We start from the raw sequence: 15,462 nt of genomic DNA on the forward strand, positions 1-15,462 counted from the left end.
TTCGGTGAATTATCCCTTTAAAGGATCTTCTATTGAGTTACATCAGAGCCAAATTATATTACTTTGAACTTAAAATACGAGGGACTTTTTACCAAATAAAAACAATAGCATCTATTGATTTGTACAGCTCATATTCACAAATCAGTTTGCTTCATAGGGCCATAACAATCTGCAAAAGGTGTGACATCCTAAAGCAAACAACCCTAAACTAGGGTTAGGAAAAGCTACCCTAAAAAACTAAGCATGGGAAAAAAACAAATAAACAAGTGACTTACATGCTGGGGTACAAGAAAATAAGTATTTATTTTTTTAATTTCAATTTAAATGTAATCTTGCAAATATTTTGATATTGGAGGTCTTGTTTTTTCCGTTTTCATACTCAGATCTTATTTTTTCAGATTCACATCTCATTTATTAGAGACCATAGATCAGAAAATCACACATTTGAATTTCATCCATCAGTAACTTTTTTGTGTCATTTGTAGAGTTTAGATATCTGTCAATCCCCAGTGCAACAGATACATGTTCAGCCTTAAATATACAACGACAGAGGGTCCATGTCAATGAGTCCAGTTAAAACTGTGCAGGAACACCAAGATCTGACGATTACATAGCATGGAGGCAACAACTTTTTCCAAATGAATATTATAATTATTTAACATAAACTACAAAAAGATACATAATTTCTTGAATCTAGACTACGTTTAATTAGGTCCTGGTGAAATAAATTTTTTGTAGTATCCATCGAAAACTATCACTTCCAAACTGCTGAATTATGAAAGAAAAACACACAACTCTCCAAATTCAATATAAAAAACAATACAAAAATATTTACACACTGCTGAACACTATAACTGTCTTATCTGTAGATGATCAAATTCCACTAAGACAGCAGTTTTGATGCATTATGACATCTGAAGGATTTTGCCCATCTGTGTTTTTTAAGCTGATGACATATCATTTAGACCCTTTGGTCTGTGCAATCTCCAATGCCGTTGCAGATTGGAATTATTAGAAAACACTTTTTTGCATATTCCGCATTGGTTTCTCTTTGGGTGGCTTTGACGGTGATGGACTAAACTTACTTTAGACAATAATCGTTTTCCACAGACTTCACAAATGTGGCTTTTGTCCACTTTGTGTGTTTGCACATGTTTCTTCAATGTGTGCTTCGCATGAGCTTTACAAGAATGACGACCTGTGAGATTCTGAAAGGTAGATCCTCCTGATGATTCCTTTTTAATTAAACTTGAGAGGGGCAAAGTCCTTTTCACATTCTTCTTCTTCTTTGAACCAAGTGCCTTTAAATTCGAACAAACTGTGTGGCTCTGCGACTCTTCAGTATTGTGGCTGCTGTTATTCTCAGTGACAGCACCACCTCCATTGGTGTTCTGACAGTCTCCATCAGGCTGCCATGTTTTACCAAACCAACCGTCAGGCTGAGTGTCCAGGGGTCGAGGAGGCCCCTTCGTGCTTTGCACACAGTTGATTTCACTCAAATCTTGGATAAAACTGTTCACATAAATGATGCTGACAGGTGAATCTTGGTCACTGTCTGCCTCCAGACTTTGTCCTCCCATTTGACTGTCGCCTTTTTGTATCAGCTCCGGATGCTTACAGTCCTGATGACTCACTGAGGATCGGAGAAAATAATATGCAGTCATTTAAATCACAAACTTTTAAAAGTGCTGTACATACTAACTACAGCGATGATCAGCGAGGTGAACCTGGAGATGATGGATGTGTTTCTGTTTAAAGCAGGAGGCGAGGCAAGCCTAGTATACCTCACACTATAATGACTATATGAAGAGGAATTCATATTACCCTACTTTCCTGCCAGAAAGCACATATCAAAAAACTGTGGTATCAACTGAAGGGTATTAGACATATTGTGAACTTACCTGCATCTTGGCTCTGCAGTAGTATTGCATCACCTGTAATGTAAAAAGAAACAGAGGTCATACAATTAGGCGGTGGTAATAAAACTATCACAATGTTATTAGTGGTGGCTGGAAAAAAGGTACTATAAGGATGACAATGAGAAATTGCACATACCATGTTGTTTTGATAAGTGCACCTCAAAGTTACATTTCCGATGAATGATCTTTACGCAAAATGGGCAGTGCCAGTGACTTCTTCCTTGGCCATTATCGGTGCAAAAACATGGCACCACAAATTTTTCTGAAAAGAGAGAAGATAGCCTGCTAACCACAAGTATACACCTTACAGGGCTGTATGCCTTTCAAGAACATTGTTTTAGAACATTTCCATGCAATGAAAATCAAGACAGTATACTTGAAAATTGATCACATGTGGTATTTCATTATAATGCACATTACATTGCCTCCAAGTTTTCAGTTGTTGGTTTTGAGATTTCCAGGGTAGTGTGGCTTTGTGAAATTGAATGTATTAATGAGATTTTTTCAGTGAATTAAATAAAGAGGATAAACAATCAACCTGAAAGACTTCAGTGACATTAACTGGAAACAGTGACCCAGAATTTTTTTCAATCTAAAAAGCTATGATTTGTTTTGGAACGGATTGTAATCATACATGTTTTTTTAATAAATGGATGTAAAAAAATACCAGTATGGTCCTTTCTATTTTTGAGAAGCCAGCAACAGCATCCAAAAGGATACGATAACACACCACCCTCACATTCAAATAGTGTTTAAAAAATGCCAACAGTGACACTGCACATAACAGTGGCTAAAACAAATTATGGTATAGAATTTAAATCCATGATTGTGTGCTTCAAAGTTCTGTGTTTTGATGTGATGCTAAGAGAACGTACCTGTGCCCCCCTCATTAAAATGAACAGCGAATCGATAATGCCTCTTCATCAAATGTTTCTCAGTGGCCTGAACACTCTTGATGCAGAGGGGACAATTGTCATTGGCTGCAAGCTTGAAAAAGTTGTCGTGTGAGGTGAAGAGACACTGTGCATCTGGAGAAAAAAAGGTTTAATGTAGATCATCAGATTTAGTTATAAAGTCAACACTGTCATGTTTTTACAATGAATAGACTGATCTAACACGTCACACTGGAGTCATTAATAGTTCTCAATGATGGTCACAGTTCATTTATGCTCAAGGTCAGATATGCTTACAGAAACAGGTGGGGTCTTATGTCCCTACTCCAGTTTGTACAAAGAACTGAATGCATTGATTTTACTGAAGAGGAGTACCTATTGTTAAATGCAGTCTTACCACCAGAATAACAGGAAGGTCTTTCGGCCGTTTGTGCAGAACTTGAATCTGAGGCTACCAGGCTGGCAGAAGCAGTAAGGGTACTTTTGTTGACATGACCTGCTGGAGAGAAAAGAACAGAACATAAAATAACACTATACTGAAATCATTTCTACTTTCTTTTGGCAGAAAAAGGCATGGTTAAAAAAAAAAGCAGTCTTACCATGAGCAATGAAAGTTCTTTTGATCGTTTGTGCAGAACTTGAGTCTGAGGCTACTGGACTGGCAGCAGCAGAAGGGATACTTTTGATGGCGTGACCTGCTGTGGAGAAGAAGAAAAAAACAGATCATAAAATCACAATATACCAAAACTCACTGCCATTTTCTTGTGGCAGAAAATTACATTGTTCAAAATTATTGCCATTTTTCCTCTTGAGGACGTCAGTGGCATCGCGGAAAACCAAGGAACATAAGCTATCACTATCATTATGTTCAACACTTTTTTGACCAATGAATAATATTTTGATGAGCTTTACAAAGAAGCGGAGAGCATTGATTTTACTGACGACAACAGTCTTAAGAAAAGCAGTCTTACCATAAGAAGAGGAAGTTCTTTCAGCCGTTGAGTTTGAGGCTACCGGGCTGGCAGCAGCAGCAGCAGCAGCAGCAGCAGCAGGTGTACTTTTGTTAGCGTGGCCTACTGTGGAGAAAATGACAGAACATAAGATCACACTATAATAAAATTATTGCTCCTTACTTATGACAGAAAATGGCATTGTTAAAAATGATTTTTCCCCTTGAGCTGCTTGTGGCATCATAGAACACAGGAACATTAACAGTTCAAGCAAAATTGATGCTGGTGCTGACATTGGTGAGCTGTGGTCTTGTCAGCTGGCTACTGACTGCCGTTGGCAGCTGCCATTCCTCCGTTGTGGGGGACATGCCAGTAAGCAGCTGCCAGAGTTGAGTCACTGCTTTGAACATAGCAACCATTGTCCTTTCTAACATGGAGTAACCATGCATTCAAAACGTGTGATAGTAAAAATGTGTGGTATAACACAATTTGCTGAGATTTTTGAGGTGTTACTGACAAAGCTTTGAAAAGATCTACTGAAAGCTGAGACATCTTACTCTAATCTCCACATGTCATCTTTTTATCAACACATGCTCAATTTATAGATTGACAGGGCCAACTGAATAAGCAGCATGAAATATGTTGGAGATTTGTTAAGGCATTTCTGCCACTGGCTCTCCTGAAAATTGCTCACTGCTTCAGCTTTAACACATCACAGGTAACAAGCTCACAATTTCTCTTCACTAGTACTTTTTACATAATATCAAAGTGGTGCCGAGGTGAAATGAGAGAGACGTTATGAGACAATAAGGTCAAATATGATGAGTAACTTGATTATGCTTTCATTTCCAGTGTCGTGCTGTTGATGTGTGTATTATTTATTTTGTACAATGTCTTGCTTTTACATGTGTTTGAGCACAAAGCAGTGTGACTATGAAGCAGTGAATTAAAATTGCTATAATCGGTCACTGGTATGCTACTGTTGTTTCAGTGACAATTTCCAATTCCATCACCATATTGTACATCCACTGCTGACTTCAGATATTCACTTATTTTACTGTCATACTTAAAAAGCAGCTGCCATAGTTGAAACTTAACTAACAACAGAAGATACACTGTTTATGATACTACTACTAATGATAATAGAGCATTTTATTTCACATACATTTCTGCTCAATAGGGGCGTTGTGAATACCAAACACATACATTATCCCATTGTTTTTAAAGGTTCGGTGTGTAAGAGTTGGGTGAAGGGGATCTTTTGGCAGACATTGAATATAAAACAATCCTATGAATGTTTTCACTAGTGTATCATCACCTAAATTGCCCAACTTGTTTTCTTTACCCTAGAACGAGCCCTTTATATCTAAATACTTTATATTCACACAGGGAGCAGCTCCTCTCTACGGAGGCCGCCATGTTTTTAGTAAATGAACTAACACACACCTGACACTAATGTAACTGCTTTCGTCATCAGCCCAAAACTTTACTTTGGTGAGTTGACATTGTTTTCTTCAAAGCTAACAGCATTTCAACTATTTCAGCTAAACAAGCTAGCAAACGGAGGAGCCAAACCAAGCTGCAGAAAAAAAATCTATTTATATATTAGTTAGCATCTTCAGTGTTGTCTGGAGGTTTACACGTGCATGTGCTGAACAGCGTGTGCGTGTAGTTGTGATGAACCGACCCTTTGTTTGCGGTAACTTGGACAGGAGCACGACATCCAGCAGGGAGCGGTAGCGGTTGTTTTCGTCCTTCAAGCGGGAAGTCTGCTCCTCGTACCCCGCTAACGTTTTCTCAAAGGCGCCTAAGACGTCAGAGACAGCCGCCTGCAGTCGCTCGGAGACAAACACCTTTAATTCTTCCACCTGACTCATGTTTCCAGCGTTAGTCTGCGTCTGGGACTCCGCTACCCCCAGGAACCATACACATGTGGCGTCGGCGGAAGTGACGCAGTCAGAGTGAACAATTTCCGTTCGGTGCTTTCAACGTACAAGTTTATAAAAGAGCAGATGAAAAACATTTCACTCACATATTTATTTATTCATTTTGCTTTGTAATTTATGACCATGACATTATTTAAGTCGTTCAATTCACCATTAGTTGGCCGTATATTAAAAAAAAAAGATTTACTATTAAACTTGATTTTTTGATCTGATTTATTAATGCAAAAGTTGTTGAACGTAATCAGTTGCAAAAAATACAGAGATATGACCAAAAATGTAATGCTGATTTATAACTCAAACCAAACATGCAATACCAAAACAGAACAGACAATGAGTGAAATAAGAACAATGTTATATGCAGACTATTGATCTGTTAGTGAGAGTAATTCTAAACTTATTCCAAACTTCCTCTCCTCATGGTAATTCTAATTCTGTTTCTGTTAAAGGTCCAATGTGCAAGATTTAGTTAAAAGGGATCTATTGGCAGAAAGTGAATATAACATAATCCTTGTGATGTATTTTACTACAGTGTAAATCATCTAAATTGTACGAAAAGGTTTCTTTACCATCGAATAGACCCTTTATATTAAAATATTTACTCTGGAGCTGGTCCTGTCTACAGAGGCCACCATGTTTTTTACAGTAGTCCCAACTAGACAAACTAAACACCTTCTGAGTTTTTATGAAGTACCACAGGTTCTCATGTTTGGAAGGGAAGATGAGGTGAGGGGTACTCAGCTGCAATATGCAACTTCATGAAATTCTACAGACTGAACCTTTTATTGTCTTTATGGGGGGCAAGAAGCCATCATCAATTAAATCTTAACTATGCATCAAAATAATGTAGAGAAACAATGAAAAAGCTGCCATAGGGCACTGCAACAGCATGTCCTCACTCTGTTTTCAGATGTTCGTGTGATCCTGAGGGGAGCACAGAGTAAAATGCCCTGCATGTCAAGGAGGCGTCGCAGGTATATCCATATGGACAGCAGTGCAAACCATCTGCGCAACACTGGCCCTGAAATCAACACAATGATGTTACAAAACAAAATAGACAAGTAAATGAATGCATTAAACAGTGATAAACAGGAGGTAGTTCTAACTTTTATAGTGTGGTGGGTATAATTATGTATTCGCATTTCCCCTGGGTTCTTACCGAAATGCTTACTTTATTATTCTATGTGGCTGTCTCTTTTAAGATGTGATGAAAAGAATAATGTTTGCAGAAAAATGCAAAATCCATACCAGTGGGTGGGGGCAGCAAGTCCACTTGTATATGGATCCTTTGCAGCAAGTCATCCCATTTGGGCAGTAAAACTTGGAATCACAGCGAATGACTCCAGCCTCGGGGGAACTGTCACTGGCCTCTGTCAGAGCTGTCATAGGAGTCTGAAATATAAATATAAATACAAACAGACTATTATACTCTATTATCGACTCTATTATTCATTCATATGTTAGACAGTGAAAAGATATTTCTCTATAACATTAAATATTAACAACTTCACAATGGATTTTCAAAATCTGAAAAAGTTGTGAGACAACTGAGGGTTCATGTTTGTTGCCAATGCTTGTGTTCAGAAGCTGAAACTTTTACAATTTTTCTCCCAGTGGATGATGAATGAGAAAATCAATCCCAGGATAGGCTGCATACAGAGAACGTGACAAGAAGTGTGTTGTGTCCCACCTCCTGAAAGCTGACCTCCTCGTCTGGAGGTGAAATGAGAGTGGCAGGGACTGATGACAGAGCTTGTCTGGGGGTGAAAGGATATCTCAGGCCCCTCCTCACACAGTGGGTGTAAGAGTAGTCACAGTCGTAGCCATACGGGCAACAGTGGTAGCCATCAAGACAGCAGCGGCCCTGTAAGCCACACATTATATACAACGATGAATGCAACCATTACTCCATAGAGACGTCTGTTTGGAGAATTACTCAAAAAGATGAGTTGCAAGTTAATGTTGCGTCAGTGTAGTTTATAAAAGGAATTCAAAGTCACTCACAGTCATGTGTCTTATTGCACATCAGCGAATAAATCAACTCACAGGAGAGTAAGGGCAACAGAACCAGGCGCCTGCTGGGTGTCTGCAGCAGGTAGTGCTATCAGGGCAAATATAGTAGCTGTCACAGTGGACGACTGAGCTCTTTGATGCCTCTGGGACTTGGTCGTTTCTGGGCTCCTGCAGGGAAGACATAGGTAGAACAGGAGGGGCCTGCTCCTCTGCAGCCTCCTTCTTCACCATAGGTATCTGCATCCACAGCTGGCCCTGTTTCTCACACATCTGGGTGGCCAGGTTACAATGAAAGCCAAAGGGACAGCAGTGAGCCTGGTCTGAGCAGCACACGGCCTGGAGACACATGTGAGAACAGACAAGTAGAGAATTAGTAAGAATTAGAGCCAAGGTTATGTTATTGTTGTGTTATTAAGGATGCAGAGTGGGCTGGGGAAGTTACCCATTGACTCTTGGTTCAGATTCAGAAAACCTTTTTTAAAACTTTCTCTAACATTGCGAGATATTACATTTGTCATCTTTTCTTGATTTCTCACAGAATGAAAAAAAAGTGGGATGTTTAGGGGACTAATATCCTTGGGTCCAATTTGGTGCAGATCCAAACTACAATTTAAAGAGCAACTTGCAGGTACACTTTTTAAAAACTTCGAGCAAGCAGATGTGAACTCAGTGAAGCTTTGACAAACAGGATTGTGTCATATTACGTCACAAAAGAGAATCTAGTTGGCAGTTACTTAGCATGTAGATTAATCAGACTTACATTTGGATACTGACAGCAGGTAAAGCCATATTTAGTCATACAGCAGGTGGCATGATCGGAGCAGACTGTCCCATCAGGGCAGTTGACGGAGCAGGATGCAAAGTCCCACACAAACACCCCGATCAACAGCCACACACTGATCCTCAGCATCTGCAGAAGAGAAGAGAAACAGAAAGTCTATTTGATTGAGTTGATCCAAAACCTAATGTGCAGTTTGAGGATAAAAATCACCAGCCTGAGTTTCCCTTAGGATGAATAAAGTATTTCTCTCTCTAGATTTGATTCAGATAATGTGGCTTCACTGTAAATCAGTACCCACAACTTTCTTAGCTTGTACTTCACTTTCAGTTTCAGCCAGAAGTAAAAGCTTCCTGTTGTCCAGAGCTGCTTCATTGAACACTAAGAAGCGGCAGGTCTGAGAGTTTATGAAAAAAATCTACACCGCAACTTTACTCTGGTTATAGAAATAAATACCTGAATGTAGATTCAGTGCTTTCTGTTTAAATCACCTACCTTCAGCGAGTGAAGTGATTCGACTCCTTCCTGTACTACGTCTGGCACTCTCTCCAACTGAACAACAGACATATCAGTCTTTATATGGAAGGTTGGTCCCTCCCACCCAATAAAATCTGGAGGCTGAAGTCGAGGTTACCATGTTGCATGTATCCTGTGACTGTCAAGAGATGAGGACAGTCACGGGTTTCAGTTCGACCACACCTTGACTTTTACAGGAAGATTTGAGTAATCATTGTTAGGCTGCAACGTGCAGAAGAAAGATATATAATATGGAAATAATAAAAATAATACCCTAGCCTAGCACCCCAAGCTATTTCAGGAATGTGTCTTCTCTTCCAAAGAAAGTACGATTTTAGCTGAGACACCGTCTCAGACAGCCTCAATTCTTCAGGACTCCCTCCAGAGCTTTGGGGGAGTGCTTTAAATTTCTTTTTCTAAAGCTTTAACAAATTATTTGACAGTGGCTCTTGTTTGTTCAATTGTTTCATCCTCAATTTTTGTTCTTATAAAGTACTTTGTGACAATGAAATCTAAGTGTGTGTGTGTTTTATTACTATTATCTATCCTGTATTATATCTGAAAAGGGCAATTCTACATAAAAAGTGCCTTTGCTTTTCAATAATTAAAGTGTATTTTCATAATTTACAATTTTTACTTGCAAAAGAGCATTAACGCATGTTGTATCGTGCATTTAATTTAAAGAGAGAACTGTTTCCCTCCATTGAATAGACAAAAGAAATCCTTAAGCTGTAACAAATGAAGAGGAAGTGTACTGAGACAAGATAAAATACAATATCAACAAGCTCTAGTGCTTGTTGATATTAAACCAAAACTGGGTCTTTGAGCCTCATCTAGTCATAAAGCTATAGCTATTTAGCAAATTATTGCTTTGATCTGTGGTTGGTTGATTGTACAGTGACCTCACTTTTAATAAAGTTCAAAACAAGATGTAGTAGTAGAAGCAACAGAAACAAAGGCTAAAACAACACTTTATTAGTTCCCAGTTTATGCATTTCCATAGTAGTGCAACAACCCATCTAATGGAACAATCATCCCTTGTATAAATATTGTGACTGTGCAGCTCACATTTCTTATCACAGGTCCAACTTCAATATGAGGCTGGCGAGAGACAACAGGTGATCAGTTCTGCATGCATAACACAGGCACAAGCGTATCAAACTCATCTAGCAACAAGAAATGTCAGATCTCAGGTGTGACGCAGAGGGTGTGAACTCCTTACAGGGGCCAGCGCACTGTCGGCGAAGGCCAGTGCCAGCCAGAGATCTCCAGAATGAGGGACTGGAAAGATGTGGAATTCACTTCAGTTCTGTCGTTGACTGTAACTCAAAGAACAACCATCTATGAGAAGCATGGCGATAAAAGAAAACAAAAGATATGTACTGGTAGTTGCCAATTTGAGGGACCGGTGGGTCACCCTCGTCTTCACCCCAGCATTCCATGTCTGTACGTCTCCTCGATCAGTTGGATGACCGAGGCAGGAGGGGAGTTTTCGGTGGTCGAAGGCATAAATAACACTACTGGTGACCAGCCGGGAGACCGTGACAACGGTAAAGCCACAGTTCTTAGTCGAGCTCCGAGTCCGACTGAGATGCTGCCTTCTTTTTCTTTTTTCTGCCATGTTTCTTGTGCTTTTTTTTCCTCTTCTTCTTGGATTTGTCCTGAAAACACAAAACAATTAAGCACAAGCTGTTTTCTTTTGCATATAGCATCTACTTCACAGCTGGATCAACAACACTCCGGAGGAAGTCCAGACCTCGTTGTGCGGACATTTTCTGGAGTTTGAGTCTGAAAACGCCTACAAAGGCTCAATGCTTTCTCCTCAACAGCTCTATTGTGACATTTTAATGCAATTAACTGTTAATAATTGAAATTCTTCCATCCCAGCTATTAATCAGGGTTAGTCATCCAATAAAATCAGCATCCTAATTGTACTTGATCAAGCTTAAATCTTGTTTGTACACTAGTGTGAAAATAAAATAAAAATGCTCACTGTGATTTTTTCTCTTTCCTCGCTACTTCTCTTTTTCTTCTTGGCTTCAGCCTGTTGGTGGGAAATGTTGAAATGAGACCATGGAAAGAAGAAACTCTTTTAACCAAACCAAATTCAAAACAGCCCATTTCATGCAATAGCATTTCTCAATATTGGTATTTCTACAAGTACCTGCATCAACAAAAGTTGGTAGGTTTACAACAGACTTCTAAAACTGACCAAATTAAAAAGGTATGATTTCTTCTCAATTGTTGAGCAAGACTAGTCAGCATCTCATCTTCACGGTTAATATCGTGGTAACTTTTCCTCTTGGTAAGAGTGTAGGGAGGAATAAAAAAGGGCAACCTGAGGTAAATCTGCGGTCACAGTTTCATATCAGTCTTAGATGGTCTATGATAATATTTGTTTTTTATTCAAGACCCAATCGATTAAAATATCAAGTGTCTCGTAGACTAAAATCTATTCTTTCTGTGGTAATATGGGGAAATTCGTTCCTGTGACATTTGACTTACAAGATAAAAAACAGGAACAAAGTAGACGATGGCACAATGACCGATGATCGTTATTCACTTTCACTTGTGTGTGTGTGTGTGTGTGTGTGTGTATAATAAACTTTATATCATAATAATACTTACTGCCTCTTCCCCCTCAGACTCCACAGAGGACTCTGAAGACGAGTCTTTATAACTTCGCTCTACCTTCCTTCTTCGTCTGCGGCTCTTGTCATCCTGATTAACATAAGAAATGCAACAACTTTAAATTCCAAAGAAAAATGTATCTGTAGAAATAAACAAGTGGTCAGCAGAATTATTTCAATCAAAAGGTTAGGGACTATACAAGTCTAAATTACCTTGTCTTTGTCCCCTTCTTCCTTGATTCTTTTCTTTTTCATCTTGGAGAAAAACATTTAAATCATCCTTATTTCTTTTTTGTATCAGTATCTCTGTTGCTCAATCATTTGCTATAACTTTAAAGCACGTGGCAAAGCACATTTAAAAATAACAGTATTTGATCCAAATAAATGGGACTTTACTTAAAGGTTCAGTGTGTGGAGTTTAGTGATATCTAGAGGTGAAGTTTCATGTTGCAGCTGAATACTCCTCATCTCACCCTCCTCTTCCAAACATGAAAGAGAACCTGTGGTGAACTTCAGTTGTCATGAAAACTCAAAAGGTTTGAGTGTGTCCAGTTTGGACCTCCACAGAGAGGGACCCCCCCCCCCCCATGTAAATATAAAGTTCTTAGATATAAAGGGCCCATTCTAAGGAAGAGAAAACAATGATTCATACAATTTAGATGAAACACACATATATTCAATTTCTGCCAAAAATTCCTTTCGCCTAAATCTTACACACTGGACCTTTAATGCTGGTTTTGCAATTCAAATGCATTGTTTTACTACCAGAACATCCTGCATTTCAAAAACAAGGGAAGCTATAAGAAAAAGAAACCTTGCATTCAGCATCTGACTCTTCCTCTGAGCTGTCCGACGCTCTCCTGGCTGCCGACTTCTTTCGCTTCCGTTTTTTCTTCACACTCTTCTTTTCGTCCTGTTAACAAAAACAGAATGCTATTGGTGGAAGAGAAACTTGTGATGTTGAGACTGCTCAGAGAGGAGATCAGCCTTTTTAAAACTGATCAGTTTGTATTCAAAACATTTTTAAACATCAACCCATTTGCTCACACCACTGCTCTTCTTTTCAAACCCCTATTCTTCACATTAACTACATTATCAACTGAGCAGTCAAGAGATTATTTGATCCGTCAATATTGTGCCATCAACTTTGGGTATTAAATTTAATTTTTTTTGTCTTTGTTCACAAGAACGATGTCTCTAAATCACAAAATCCAAATAATTTCAGACTCTTTCTGAACCCATTAAGTATAGAAATTCCTTGGAGGTGTTGCTGAGATATCACGTTCATGACACGGGACAGATGGACATTGGTAAATACAAAAACATGATGCTTCTGGCCATTGCTCTTGCAAGGACATAAAAACTTGATCAGGATATCCCCAAGTTTGATACAACTTACCTCATCTTCAGATTCGGAAACAGAACTGCTGGAGGAATCAGAACTCGATGAAGAAGAGGAAGATGAAGAATGCTTGACCAAAACACAATGAAAGCAGGGTTCATTAGACTTGAGGTTATTTGCTTCTTTGAAATTGGAACATTACATTTTCAGGATTCAACTGAGGACCATTTCAAATGCAACAATATGTGTGTATGTGTGTGTGTGTGTGTGTGTGTGTGTGTGTGTGTGTGTGTGTGTGTGTGTGTGTGTGTGTGTGTGTAATATGGCAGAGTTGGCTTTAAATATAGTGGAGGTCTCTCCTCACCCTGTTGGATTTCTTCTTCTCTTTCTTCCTTTTCTAAACACAAATGAAAAGACAAAGTATGTAAAGACAAGTTTTGAGAGTGAAATCATTCAAATGTCAAGGCAAATAAAATTACACCATACCTCTTTTTTCTCTTTCTTCTCCTCCTTTTCCTTGTCCATCATCTTTTTCTCTTTCTCTTTATCCTTGTCACTACCACCCAACAACTTCTCTCGATTTTTTGCGAGTTCCTTCCTCCATTTCTAGATAAGGAAAACAGTCAAACATTTTAATCAATATATATTCTTCCAAAATGAACTATAGTGATTATTAATAGTCAATATGTCAAGTGATTAAAAACATACCTCATTCATTTTATCCTCAAAGTCAGCCAGGGCTCGAGAGCCCTTCTTCTTCTTTTCTAACTGCTCCTTTAACTCTTCCCTAAATTTGCATCAGACAGAATACAAGTTTTTCATGTCAACATTTCACTGTTCTTTCTCAAGTAATGTTCAAAATGGATACGACTTAATAAATAAAATGTAATTCCTTTTTCAAGAGATCCGAGTTGATTCTTGTGATTTTTCCCTTTGACTGTTTGACAGAGAATTGAAAACACTGGCATTTTCACACTGTCAAATAATGCATTGAAATGTGCCCCCTTGTGGCTAAAACTGCAGATATTTTCACAAAGGACATTCCAATCATCAGAAGTGTATATATGATCATTTCCATGCAAGGCTTCAGAAGATGCAAGAAAGATGTCATATTTTATCTTTTGTTACCAAAGAGCAAATGTTTGCGACTGGGAGGGTCCGTCTGTAACTCACCATGTTGGTCGAGGTCTGCTCAGATAATCCTGGATGCTTGGACCAGCGTTCTGTGCCGGCCCCCGGGCTCGAGCAGCAGCAATAGGGTTAATATAAGCCTGGGACCAAACAGAGGAAAGCATGTTACACACTTCTCATGGAGTTAAATGAAATACAATCTAAATGAGGCACCGTGATTAAATAGTATAATGTCATAATACATCCATATGAGGATGCAACTGAATGAACGTGTGTTTAAAGTAAGTCAAATAAAAACTGATGCATTTAATGTCACAAAGGATTGTTTCATGTTCCGGAGCAATGAATGAATTGAGCGCAGCAGATTTGGTAAAATGAAGTTTTTTCACTTTCAAAGGAGATTCAAATCCTTCATCTGAATATATATATATATATATATGTATATATTTTTTTTAAAAGCAGTAAATAATGAAAGAAAAACACATGTGCAACAAAAACAAGGTGTTAACGTGGCAACTCGGCCACGCAAACCCACAGGGCTAATATTACACCAAATGTCATTAGCTCGCTAGCATTAGCTTCTCTTGTCGTTAGGCTCCTGTGTTAAACGCACTGCGGTGTTCGGGTTTGTATCATAGGGTGTAAATAAAGAGTTTGTGTGCGGCTCCGCACTCTTCGATAAACTGTGCGCAGCGTCGCCACGTCAAAACACTGAGCTAAAGCTAGCATCCACTGTTAGTGCAGCTCCACTGGTGCTTGGTGACGCTAAAGCTTCATTTCAACATGCAACGGAGAGTTAGAACCTGCATTAAGTTGCATCAACCGAAAAACATGTGGTTGCATTTCCAGAAGACTTATTTTAACTGAAGGTTTAAATGAGCACTGACTAGGCCCAACACAACAACACCTGGCGGACGTACACATTAGCCGCTGCGCTAACGCTGCTTGTGATTAGCTTCGCTTGTTCACCGGACGTGACGGTTCGTAGGTAATTTTGCGACAGATCTCACCACTCGATTGTCTCTCTTGCCCATGTCAGGTCAGTGATGAGGAGAAATGTCCAACAGAGAGACAAACATTAGTGTCACCTTGCTAACATTGACTTAGCCACATCAGGCGCTATGTTTATTTCTCTTCTTCGGCTGCTCCTGCTTCTTCCACTTCTTCTTCTTCTTTTTCTGAGGAGTTCTGCACCGGCTCAGGTGTCGCTTTACTGCCACCCTCTGGGCACAATTGTCACTGAATACAATTTAAATGAGAAAAATTGATTTATTTAAAATATGAATTTGTTTAAAGATGTATTATAATATATACCTATATATATGATGATTATTGATATTCTTCTTC

At 38.9% G+C, this 15,462-nt stretch overlaps 3 protein-coding genes across 8 annotated transcripts; all 3 read right to left on the reverse strand.

Moving 5' to 3' along the window:
• Nucleotides 1-279: 279 nt before the first annotated feature.
• On the reverse strand, nucleotides 280-5,781 carry LOC109631871 (uncharacterized). Of its 6 annotated transcripts, none has more exons than XM_069516200.1 (8): nucleotides 5,450-5,781; nucleotides 3,784-3,885; nucleotides 3,412-3,507; nucleotides 3,210-3,311; nucleotides 2,795-2,947; nucleotides 2,056-2,181; nucleotides 1,902-1,934; nucleotides 280-1,633 (listed from the first exon to the last, which is right to left on the reverse strand). In XM_069516200.1, the coding sequence occupies exons 1-8, from the start codon at nucleotides 5,637-5,639 to the stop codon at nucleotides 942-944; spliced, it is 1,494 nt and encodes a 497-aa protein (XP_069372301.1). In that variant the 5' UTR covers nucleotides 5,640-5,781; the 3' UTR covers nucleotides 280-941. The 6 variants fall into 6 exon arrangements, with proteins under 6 accessions (XP_069372301.1, XP_019946460.2, XP_069372302.1 ...); XM_020090901.2 differs by having other exon boundaries at nucleotides 3,412-3,510; XM_069516201.1 differs by having other exon boundaries at nucleotides 3,210-3,308; nucleotides 3,784-3,888.
• A 122-nt stretch (nucleotides 5,782-5,903) lies between these two features.
• On the reverse strand, nucleotides 5,904-9,151 carry LOC109631872 (progranulin). Its single transcript, XM_020090905.2, has 6 exons — nucleotides 8,992-9,151; nucleotides 8,479-8,628; nucleotides 7,752-8,054; nucleotides 7,396-7,569; nucleotides 6,954-7,097; nucleotides 5,904-6,726 (listed from the first exon to the last, which is right to left on the reverse strand). The coding sequence occupies exons 1-6, from the start codon at nucleotides 9,061-9,063 to the stop codon at nucleotides 6,601-6,603; spliced, it is 969 nt and encodes a 322-aa protein (XP_019946464.2). The 5' UTR covers nucleotides 9,064-9,151; the 3' UTR covers nucleotides 5,904-6,600.
• An 814-nt stretch (nucleotides 9,152-9,965) lies between these two features.
• Nucleotides 9,966-15,307, reverse strand: fam133b (family with sequence similarity 133 member B). The gene is made up of 11 exons (XM_020090355.2): nucleotides 15,126-15,307; nucleotides 14,158-14,255; nucleotides 13,693-13,771; nucleotides 13,471-13,590; nucleotides 13,349-13,381; nucleotides 13,042-13,113; nucleotides 12,457-12,555; nucleotides 11,856-11,897; nucleotides 11,641-11,733; nucleotides 11,006-11,056; nucleotides 9,966-10,673 (listed from the first exon to the last, which is right to left on the reverse strand). Exons 1-11 carry the CDS (start codon nucleotides 15,147-15,149, stop codon nucleotides 10,578-10,580), a joined length of 807 nt encoding a protein of 268 aa, XP_019945914.1. The 5' UTR covers nucleotides 15,150-15,307; the 3' UTR covers nucleotides 9,966-10,577.
• Between the last annotated feature and the right edge of the window lie 155 nt (nucleotides 15,308-15,462).

The sequence above is a fragment of the Paralichthys olivaceus genome, chromosome 20 (genome assembly GCF_024713975.1).
Source record: "Paralichthys olivaceus isolate ysfri-2021 chromosome 20, ASM2471397v2, whole genome shotgun sequence".
In the NCBI taxonomy this organism is placed as follows: domain Eukaryota; kingdom Metazoa; phylum Chordata; class Actinopteri; order Pleuronectiformes; family Paralichthyidae; genus Paralichthys; species Paralichthys olivaceus.